This window comes from Dendropsophus ebraccatus, chromosome 6, assembly GCF_027789765.1.
Source record: "Dendropsophus ebraccatus isolate aDenEbr1 chromosome 6, aDenEbr1.pat, whole genome shotgun sequence".
Taxonomy (NCBI): domain Eukaryota; kingdom Metazoa; phylum Chordata; class Amphibia; order Anura; family Hylidae; genus Dendropsophus; species Dendropsophus ebraccatus.
In genome coordinates this window covers 123,053,283-123,065,721 of record NC_091459.1, presented here as the reverse complement: position 1 = coordinate 123,065,721, position 12,439 = coordinate 123,053,283, and the positions used below count along the sequence as shown (strand labels likewise).

Sequence of the window (12,439 nt, the reverse complement as noted above, 5' to 3'; positions counted from 1 at the left end):
CTATCTATTGCACATCTATCCAACTAACAATATATATATATATATATATATATATATATATATATATATATATATATTATTATTATTATTATTATTTTTTCAAAGACATATATATATATATAGCTCAAAGACTAAGCAGTAAAAATGTTGCAATGAATATATCTAACAATTGGGTAAGTGGGGGTCTTCTTTAGTATAATTTATAATTGTACACACATACCTATACACTGAGTAACACCATATCCTTGATACAGAATTACAGGAAGAAAATATGATCTACACGTCTGATCTGTAAACTGCATTGTGTGCCCTCCTTCTAATCAAATGGTCATGCCATCAATTCATCTGTGATCGCTTATGTGCATAATATTACAAAAAAATCCATTACTCTGTATACATTCTGCCTGATGGTAATAATAATAGTAATAATGATATAGGGCAATTGCTTTAGTATATAGAAAACAAATCTTTAGTGTTCTGCTCCACAAGTGAGAATATGTGCGATATTTAAGGGAAAGCACTAGTAAGAATAGTAAGAAAATAACATAATAGAGAAAAAAATGTATATATATCAATAAATATATAATTATTTCAATCATCAATATACAGTGTAATATTACAGACTATGTAATATCAGATTGATCAACTGTTCATGTTTTTGTGTACAATACCGATTATAGGAATTTTCCCGACAATACATACATTGTCTGATTTCTCTACAATTATAATAAATAAGCATAATAATAGATAGATTGATTGATAGATAGATAGATAGGAGATAGATAGGAGATAGATAGATAGATAGATAGATAGATAGATAGGAGATAGATAGATAGATAGATAGATAGATAGGAGATAGATAGATAGGAGATAGATAGATAGATAGATAGATAGGAGATAGATAGATAGGAGATAGATAGATAGATAGATAGATAGATAATAGATAGATAGATAGATAGATAGATAGGAGATAGATAGATAGAGTTATGTACATAATTCCTGCGTATTCTCTCAGCTGAATGCAGTATATATATATATATATATATATATATATATATATATATATATATATATATATTACATGTAGGGTGGTCTCTTACCTATATTGGGGTGTCTTGGGGCCCCATGCCCCCCTCTGTTCTGCAGGTTGTGCAGCATGGAGCTGTCGAATGGGTTAGTAGTCCAGGCAGCGCCCATGTCCTGGGTGACATAAGCCGCCGGGTAGGGGCTGGAGTAGGTGGCCCCCAGCCCCCGGCCGTACTGCTCTCTGCCATTGCTGGTGATGGCAAGGGGGCTGCTGTAGGGGACTTCCCTGGAGGAGGCTGCACTGATAGGGGGGCTGGAGGAGAAGGCAAAGCGGGGGGACACCGGCTGGTGAGGGGTGCTGGAGCTGTAGGCTGAGCCCTCTGCCCCCGCCTGTGCCCACATATTGTGCCCAGATACCGGGCTCCCCTGCTGGGTGTGAGCGCTGGACTGCAGGTAGGGGAGGCTGGGGATCATGGACGACACCCTGGTAGTCGGGACGTAGACAGGAGAGGTAGCAGCAGCACTGTGCATGAAGCCCCCAGCCCCTTCATACGATGGGGGTCCATGGTTAGCAGCCATTGCAAGACCTTGATACATCCTTCAAGATAGTTCCAAATTCCTAAAGATGTTCTCCAAGATGGGTGAGCCTGGATCCCCCCTGATCCAAGATGGAAGAGCCTGGATCCCCCCAGATCCAAGATGGAAGAGCCTGGATCCCCCCTGATCCAAGAAGGATGAGCCTGGATCCCCCCTGATCCAAGAAGGATGAGCCTGGATTCCCCCTGATCCAAGATGGATGAGCCTGGATCCCCCCTGATCCAAGATGGGTGAGCCTGGATCCCCCTGATCCCAGATGGGTGAGCCTGGATCCCCCTGATCGCTGCTGATCCACTGCAGGCCTGAGAGATAAGTCCAATCAGCAATGCAGAGGGTCACATCCTTGCAGAGCCATCCTCTTCATCCTCTATCTCCTGTGTCCAAGTTTCTTGTGAGGAGACCCCTCCCCTTGTAGGGTATTTATACCTCACACCTACAAGGCAGAAAAGAGAAAAGAATGAGCCGGGGGGGACACGACCACCACATGATGTTATAACGAGGTTAGACAGGGGTCTCTGCAGGTGACAGACACCATTGTTAGGAGTCTACCTGTCCCCTCCCCCCTCCTCCTAGACCTTTGTTTTGTTAATGTTGCCCCTTCACATCAAAACACAAATCACATCAGACCCCAAATATAATCAAATTAATTAGGGAGAAAATAGAGTCAGCTGACAATAGCGCCTCAGTCTGCACATGGTCCAAGCTGTCTGTTGTGGAAATACCGCACCCAATGGGCTGTGGGTATTATGAGGGGACCCAGCTAAACCCCAAAGAAACAGAGAAGTACAACAGGTAAAGTATAATACATTCAGGATGAGAACACAAAATAACGAGGTGATAATAAAATATTATAATGGAGTCTAATAAACAACACAAAATACTATAACTATGACCACCAAATACATTCTACATATATATATATATATATATATATATATATATATATATATATATATATATATATGATTAATAGTAATAACAAGGTGATAAGATACTAAATAAAATAATTTAATGGAGTCTAATAAACACCACAAAATAATACTACAATTACTATGACTACTAAATGCGCAGTAATAAAAAAATAATAACGTGATTATTAGTAAAAAATAAATCATAATACAAGTGCTAAATGGTCATAAAGTAATAGAAAAAAAAATGATAAATAAAATAAAGAAATATAATAAAAACAATAACCGCACTTACTGCTATTACTAAAATACAATGTTAAAAATTAAAATAGCATAAAGGGATATAATAAGAATAACAATACTCAGACATATTCTGCAATACTACAATGATATAATCATAAAAATCGAGCAATAACATGCTACAACTACTACAATACAGGGCTAAATAATACAATAATATCATAAATAGTACTTCTCTATACAGTTATAATGCAGTTGTATAGGGAATACTAATGGTAATGGTATAGTCATGTGTACATACCATTACTATACTACTACCATCAGTATTCCCTATACAACTGCATTATAACTGTATAGAGAAGTGTTACTACTGCCATTTAGCATGATATTTATTTTACTTTACCGCTGGATACATTCTAGTACTAAACAATAATATTATTAATACAAAGGATAAATACGGTATTTTAATTGACTGCAATACTACTAAATAGTACATAGGTAACACAACAATATATTCTACATGTAATGATACATTATCAGCAGTCTTTGTATTACTACTAATGTTAAAAATAGAAGAACTACTGCAACAATAATAGACAACTGATATATACTATACGATATGGAAAATATTCACAACTAAACAGAAAGTCAATTTACCTAAATTCAATATATATATATATATATATATATATATATATATATATATATATATATATATATATATATTAGATAGATAGAGGATATATCTTTATTTCCTCCTGGGTGGGGGATGGAGACTGAGGACATTACAGAATGACACATATAGATGGGACATTGGAGGCGGCAGTGATGGAGCAGGCTGCTGATGTCTTTACATTGAGAAGAAACAGAAGCCACAAGACGTCTCCATAGTCCAGTCCTATCCCCCCCTCTGCCCTTCTCTCCCCCTCATCCCAGGGGGGCACCTCTCATATATGTGGAGTTTATACCTTATAACACATTACACCTATATACACTGCTGTATAATACATGGGGACTGCAGTGATGGCCGCCAGTCTGCTCCTCCTCAGCTGTGGATTGTACAGCAGGTGGAAAGCAAAAAGTTTATAGTAGAAAAAATCCTCTATTTTTATTATTTGCTTATTTAAATTTTTACAATTATTTATCTCTATGAATGAAATCTGAATGTATTATCATTATTATTATTATTATGCAGTTATTTATTGTAGTTACTTTTTCAGTTACTTTACTTTCTTATACTAAATACTATCTAGTATATGTTACCTGCTGTAAATACCTATCTCTACACATTGTAGTGTATGTAATAATTTATAATAATTAACATCCCATAATACTACACATTATTCCCAATGATAAAATGTAATATTATTTCAATATTGGTTATTTTGTAATAGATATGTTATGTGTTGATCATATATATGTATGTATATATATATATATATATATATATATATATATATATATATATATATATATAGTATATATATATTAAAAACCATCAACATAACAAACAACAATAATAAATAATGATGATGATAATATAAATTATGATAATAATAGTATAATAATACAAATAATAATACAAATAATAATAATACAAATAATAATAATAATAAAATAATAATAATAATAATACCTCCATTCTACAGTCTATTGTGACTCCTTCTAATATTGAGGACCCCCTTCCCCCCACCCTCTGCTCACACTCCCTTCTCATTGACCCAGAGGTGCAGTGAATTGTCTGTTTTGGAGAGGACACTGGTGACTATTAAACTCCACTTGGCCGAGGTTACAGTGAGGGGGTATGATAGGAGTTATCTCAGATTATTCCCATAGTGCTCTTCCCTGGGCCCCCCTCCAGCCCTCTCCTCTCTAGGTGACAGATAAGAGCAGATAGTGGAGGGACAGAGGTGGCTATGTATTGGTATTACACTACTACTACTACTACTACTAGTACTACTACTACTACTACTACTACTACTACTACTACTACTACAACCCCCAGCAGGCCTGTACACTGCCCACTACACCTCTCCTGTGCTATAGAAATTCTATGCACAGTATATGGGTGACTTGCACACTCACTCTACCCTTCTCCTTTAATTTCTGCAATTTATTGTTATAATTATTCTATTATTCTATTTTACCTAATTCTGCTTTTTAACCCCTTCTGCACTGGATCTCTATGTATATACCCCCTATGGGTCTCCTAATTGTCTGTAGTACCCATATACCCCCATATGACCGACCTTCTTACAGCTGGAGGCTCCCAGTGCAGCAGCAGCAATGGCTCCTGGCTCCCCACACTCCACACTCTCACAGAAGGGGGGAGGACTGTCTCTAAGCCTGGCCCTCTTCTCCCTGTCTGTCTCCTGCACTCTCTCTGGCTTCTCTCTATCACGTGGGGTCCCTCTATCTGTGTCACCATCAGCAGGCGCCAGGCTTCAGTCCTGGGCAAAAAAAACACAGCAGCCAAAGTCCAAAGCTTCCAGCACTGGAAACTCAAATATGTATCTAAGCTCAAATAGGTATCTAAGCTCAAACAGGTATCTAAGCTCAAATAGGTATCTAAGCTCAAATATGTGTCTAAGCTCAAATAGGTAACTCCAGAGCAGTGATCCCCCAACCTGTGGATGCAAAACTACAACTCCCAGCATGCCCTGACAGCCTTCGGCTGTCAGGGCATGCTGGGAGTTGTAGTTTTGCACCAGGTTAGGGGTTGCTGTCACGCCTGAAGGAAGCCATCTATTATAAAGCCATTACCCCCTCCCCTGCCTCATGTAATGACTTTATAGAGATGTCACTCACTTATTACTGCCACAGCCATTATATATATAGGAGATCACTACTTATGTGACGTTTGGCAAATAGATCTTTGTTTATGGGAGTTTATAATGGGGCAGCAGGAGGGGGGGGGGGGGGATGATGATGATGATGATGGTGATGATGGTGATGAGGGTGATGAGGGTGACAGCCGCTCTCCTGAGCTCCCAGCCTCTCTATTATCTCCCAGCTCAGTACATTATCCTACAATGATGAGGAAGAGGATGATGATGATAGTAGTAGTAATGGCTGGAGAGGGGGTTGGGGGTTGGGGGGCAATGGAGGTTATAAGGTTTTCAGGTATAGATCAAGGCTACTTCTCCCCACAGGAGGAAGAGGGGGTCACCCACCTGACAGGGGGGCAGGGAGGGTGATAGATAGGATAGATAGATAGATAGATAGATAGATAGATAGATAGATAGATAGATAGATAGATAGATAGATAGGAGATAGATAGATAGATAGATAGATAGATAGATAGATAGGAGATAGATAGATAGATAGATAGATAGATAGATAGATACTAGATAGATAGGAGATGGATAGATAGATAGATAGATAGATAGATAGATAGATAGATAGGAGATAGATAGATAAATAGATAGGAGATAGATAGATAGAAAGATAGATAATAGATAGATAGATAGATAGATAATAGATAAATAAATAAATAGATAATAGATAGATAGATAATAGATAGATAGATAGATAGATAGATAGGAGATAGATAGATAGATAGATAGGAGATAGATAGATAGATAGATAGGAGATAGATAGATAGATAGGAGATAGATAAATAGATAGAAAGATAGATAGATAGATGATAGATAAATAAATAAATAGATATGATATAGATAGATAGATAGATAGGAGATAAATAAATAGATAGATAGATAGATAGATAGATAGATAGATAGATAGGAGATAGATAGATAGATAGATAGAAAGATAGATAATAGATAGATAGATAGATAGATAGATAATAGATAGATGATAGATAGATAGATAGATAGATGATAGATAGATAGATAGATAGATAGATAGATAGGAGATAGATAGATAGATAGATAGATAGATAGATAGATAGATAGATAGGAGATAGATAGATAGATAGGAGATAGATAAATAGATAGGAGATAGATAGATAGAAAGATAGATAATAGATAGATAGATAGATAGATAGATAGATAGATAGGACATAGATAGATAGATAGATAGATAGATAGAAAGATAGATAATAGATAGATGATAGATAGATAGATAGATGATAGATAGATAGATAGATAGATAATAGATAAATAAATAAATAGATATGATATAGATAGATAGATAGGAGATAAATAAATAAATAAATAAATAGATAGATAGATAGATAGATAGATAGATAGATAGAAGATAGATAGATAGATAGATAGATAGGAGATAGATAGATAGATAGATAGATAGATAGATAGATAGGAGATAGATAGATAATAGATAGATAGAAGATAGATAGGAGATAGATAGATAGATAGGAGATAGATAGATAGATAGATAGATAGGAGATAGATAGATAGGTAGGAGATAGATAGGAGATAGATAGATAGATAGGAGATAGATAGATAGATAGATAGATAGATAGGAGATAGATAGATAGATAGATAGATAGATAGGAGATAGATAGATAGGTAGGAGATAGATAGGAGATAGATAGATAGATAGATAGATAGATAGAAAGATAGATAGGAGATACATAGATAGATAGGAGATAGATAGATAGATAGATAGATAGATAGATAGAAAGAGGAGATAGATAGATAATAGATAAATAAATAAATAGATAGATAGATAGATAGATAGATAGATAGATAGATAGGAGATAGATAGATAGATAGATAGATAGATAGGAGATAGATAGATAGATAGATAGATAGATAGATAGATAGATAGATAGATAGGAGATAGATAGATAATAGATAGATAGAAGATAGATAGGAGATAGATAGATAGATAGATAGATAGATAGATAGATAGATAGATAGATAGATAGATAGGAGATAGATAGATAGATAGGAGATAGATAGATAATAGATAGATAGAAGATAGATAGGAGATAGATAGATAGGAGATAGATAGATAGATAGATAGATAGGAGATAGATAGATAGGTAGGAGATAGATAGGAGATAGATAGATAGATAGATAGATAGAAAGATAGATAGGAGATAGATAGATAGATAGATAGATAGATAGATAGATAGATAGAAAGAGGAGATAGATAGATAATAGATAAATAAATAAATAGATAGATAGAAGATAGATAATATGTAGCAGAGATAGAGAGAGATGAGATACATGAATAGATGTGTATACAGTAATATACATGGCAGCTGCAGAGCTGTAGGTATATAGTGTATACGCTCTGCAGAGCTCTGTATACAGGACTGCATTTTCGGCGACCTGTAGAGCCGTGTGTGCAGAGCTGTATACAGGAGGGATATACTGTATATAACCTGCAGAGCTGTATACAGGAATATACTGTATATAACCTTCAGAGCTGTATACAGGAATATACTGTATATAACCTTCAGAGCTGTATACAGGAATATACCGTATATATTCTGCAGAGCTGTATACAGGAGGGTATACTGTATATAATTTGCAGAGCTGTATACTGGAATATACTGTATATAACCTGCAGAGCTGTATACAGGAATATACCGTATATATAACCTGCAGAGTTGTATACTATAATATATTATATATTTTCTACAGAGCTGTATACAGGAATATACCGTATATTCTGCAGAGTTGTATACTGGAATATATTGTATATATTCTGCAGAGCTGTATACAGGAATATAATGTGTATAATCTGCAGAGCTGTATACAGGAATATACCGTATATATTCTGCAGAGCTGTATACAGGAATATAATGTGTATAATCTGCAGAGCTGTATACAGGAATATACCGTATATATTCTGCAGAGCTGTATACAGGAATATAATGTGTATAATCTGCAGAGCTGTATACAGGAATATACCGTATATATTCTGCAGAGCTGTATACAGGAATATAATGTGTATAATCTGCAGAGCTGTATACAGGAATATACCGTATATATTCTGCAGAGCTGTATACAGGAATATAATGTGTATAATCTGCAGAGCTGTATACAGGAATATACTGTATATAACCTGCAGAGCTGTATACAGGAATATACCGTATACATAACCTGCAGAGCTGTATACTGGAATATATTATATATTTTCTACAGAGCTGTATACAGGAATATACCGTATATATTCTGCAGAGTTGTATACTGGAATATATTGTATACATTCTGCAGAGCTGTATACAGGAATATAATGTGTATAATCTGCAGAGCTGTATACAGGAATATAATGTGTATAATCTGCAGAGCTGTATACAGGAATATACTGTATATATTCTGCAGAGCTGTATACAGGAATATACTGTATATAATTTGCAGAGCTGTATACTGGAATATACTAAATATAATCTGCACTTGTATACTGGAATATACTGTATATCATCTCCAGCTGTAGCACCACAAGCCCCAGACAGATACTGTAATCTAATCAATTATCAGGTGATCCCACCACAATGATGGGAGTAGTTTTCTTTAGGATGTGATCACACTGACAATAATCGCACTTAGGGTATAATCCCTATCACACATACTCTTCTGATCATTAGTTACTCACCAGGACGATGAATATAAGGGATTCGTTACCTGATCTGTAATAGAATCCTCATTTATAATAATAACAACTATCGCACTATCATGGGAGAGAAGAACTGCATGTGTGTGTGAATGTAGGTTTAATCCTTCCGGGATCGTATATAGGGATGCATGGGATGACAGTCAGATGGTATTACTGGGTATTGGGGGTTCTGTGGATTTCTGAGGGACACCTGGCAGGAGACATATACACTACAGGGTGAAGAAGAAGAAGATTCTCCAGCTTTGTTCTATGTATTTCTCTATCTGCAGGCCTCTACCTCACATGTGTGCTGTTTGTCCGAGAAATCCTAGTGAGAAAGAATAGGGAATGCTAATAAGATAAATACATCAATAAATAAATAACAATATAATAACAACAACAACAATAATAATATATATATATATATATATATATATATATATATATATATATATATATATATTAATAATAACATCGTCATATAGCATTATATTAATACATACTATTGATGATGAAGTAATACTATATTTATATCATTATAACTATTAGAATAATTATATCATTTTTTTTAAATTTATTTTATAGCTAGTTTTCTTTTGTAGATACAAAGGTATATATTTCCTAAAATATAAATATATATAGAGTTATGTGTAGAAAACTAACCTCAAAGTGTCTGGAAAAATAAATATTTATACAATTTCAATGAGTAAAAACATTTGTAAAGGAAGTTTTATAATTACGTAAATTAATTAATAAATCATTTAATGAATGCATAAATCAATAAATAATTAAATGAATGAATCAGTAAATAAATGAATATATGAATAAATAAATACATTCATTAAGGAATAAATAAATACATATATATTAAATGAACAAACTTCTAAAAATGAACAAGCACAGATAATAAATTAGAATTTCAAATATAAATATATATATATATATATATATATATATATATATATATTGTAAATCATGAATTGTAATAATAGACTATTATATGAAACTATTCCTGAATATATTGTATTCTCTATAGTTAATCCAGTACATGAATTGTTACGTCTTGGGCCCCAGTTCTATATGATCAGCTGGGATGATGGATTCTTGAAATAAATAAATGAATAAATATACGGTATTTGTGTGTTAAAGCCTATAGAATCTATATGGGGGGATTGGTTCTTGTTGAACACTTCATGATATGTCATACAATACATAGGCACAGAGCTGTATATAGCCAATGGTGTGTACTATCATACAATACATAGGCACAGAGCTGTATATAGCCAATGGTGTGTACTATTATACAATACATAGGCACAGAGGTGTATATAGCCAATGGTGTGTACTATCATACAATACATAGGCACAGAGCTGTATATAGCCAATGGTGTGTACTATTATACAATACATAGGCACAGAGGTGTATATAGCCAATGGTGTGTACTATCATACAATACATAGGCACAGAGCTGTATATAGCCAATGGTGTGTACTATCATACAATACATAGACACAGAGGTGTATATAGCCAATGGTGTGTACTTTTATACAATACATAGACACAGAGGTGTATATAGCCAATGGTGTGTACTATCATACAATACATAGACACAGAGCTGTATATAGCCAATGGTGTGTACCATCATACAATACATAGACACAGAGCTGTATATAGCCAATGGTGTGTACTATCATACAATACATAGGCACAGAGCTGTATATAGCCAATGGTGTGTACTATCATACAATACATAGACACAGAGCTGTATATAGCCAATGGTGTGTACTATCATACAATACATAGGCACAGAGCTGTATATAGCCAATGGTGTGTACTATCATACAATACATAGACACAGAGGTGTATATAGCCAATGGTGTGTACTATTATACAATACATAGACACAGAGGTGTATATAGCCAATGGTGTGTACTATCATACAATACATAGACACAGAGCTGTATAGAGCCAATGGTGTGTACTATCATACAATACATAGGCACAGAGCTGTATATAGCCAATGGTGTGTACTATCATACAATACATAGGCACAGAGCTGTGTATACACCATGGTGTGTACTATCATATCATACAATACATAGACACAGAGCTGTGTATACACCATGGTGTGCTATCATATATACAATACATAGGCACAGAGCTGTGTATACACCATAGTGTGTACTATCATACAATACATAGGCACAGAGCTGTGTATACACCATGGTGTGTACTATCATACAATACATAGGCACAGAGCTGTGTATACACCATGGTGTGTACTATCATACAATACATAGGCACAGAGCTGTGTATACACCATGGTGTGCACTATCATTTCAGGGGTATTAATGAGGTGTGTGGTGACTGGAGGGGGGGGGGGGGGGGGGGCTCTGGGTGATGGTGGGGAGGGGTCTGGGACATGGTTGGGGGCTTCCTGTAGTATCTATCAGACTCTCAGGCGCTGAAGTGACAGCTCTGCTGCAGACTGAGACTGCTCTGGACTCAGGAAAGAGACAACAGGCAGGGAAGACCCCTGACAGCAGACCCTGCACTGCAGCCCAGACTGTCATTACTGACCCCCGGTCATCACATCCCACACAACCTCACATAACACAACTCAATGCGCAACAACTACCATGATTTTACAAAAATATACGTTGTGTGAACATAGCCTAAAGGCCCTATTCCACCAACAGATCTGACGACAGATTATCTGCCAAAGATTTGAAGCCAAACTCAGGAACAGACTATAATCAGGGATCAGGTCATAAAGTAAAGACTGGGATTTCTCCTCTTTTCAAATCCACTCCTGGGTTTGGCTTCAAATCTTTGGCAGATAATCTGTCGTCAGATCTGTTCATGGAATAGGGCCTTTAGTGTGTGTGTGTGTGTGTGTGTGTGTGTGCGCGCGTGTGTTCGTGTATAAGGCATATTATATATCTTAATGTGTGTGTGTGTGTGCGTGTGTCACACATAAAGCCATCTGGACATCAGAGATGTTACAGCCACTGAATATTAGATTTTTTGTATGGCACAAAGCCGGCCAATAGAGTAGACCCCCCCCCCACTATTATATATACTATACTGTATACACACACACACTATTATATATAATATACTGTATACACACACA

At 35.5% G+C, this 12,439-nt stretch overlaps 1 protein-coding gene across 2 annotated transcripts in view; it reads right to left on the bottom strand.

Moving 5' to 3' along the window:
- Window positions 1-12,439, bottom strand: part of GATA4 (GATA binding protein 4) — a 60,460-nt gene that overhangs the window by 19,693 nt on the left and 28,328 nt on the right. Inside the window, exons 1-2 of one of the 2 annotated variants that reach the window (XM_069975819.1) lie at window positions 5,021-5,091; window positions 1,101-2,056 (exon numbers count right to left, since the gene is read on the bottom strand). In XM_069975819.1, coding sequence (XP_069831920.1) covers window positions 1,101-1,623 — 523 coding nt within the window. In that variant the 5' untranslated portion in view covers window positions 1,624-2,056; window positions 5,021-5,091. Of the gene's footprint in view, window positions 1-1,100; window positions 2,057-5,020; window positions 5,092-12,439 lie in introns of those variants that run through there. The other variant, XM_069975820.1, reaches the window with a different exon arrangement.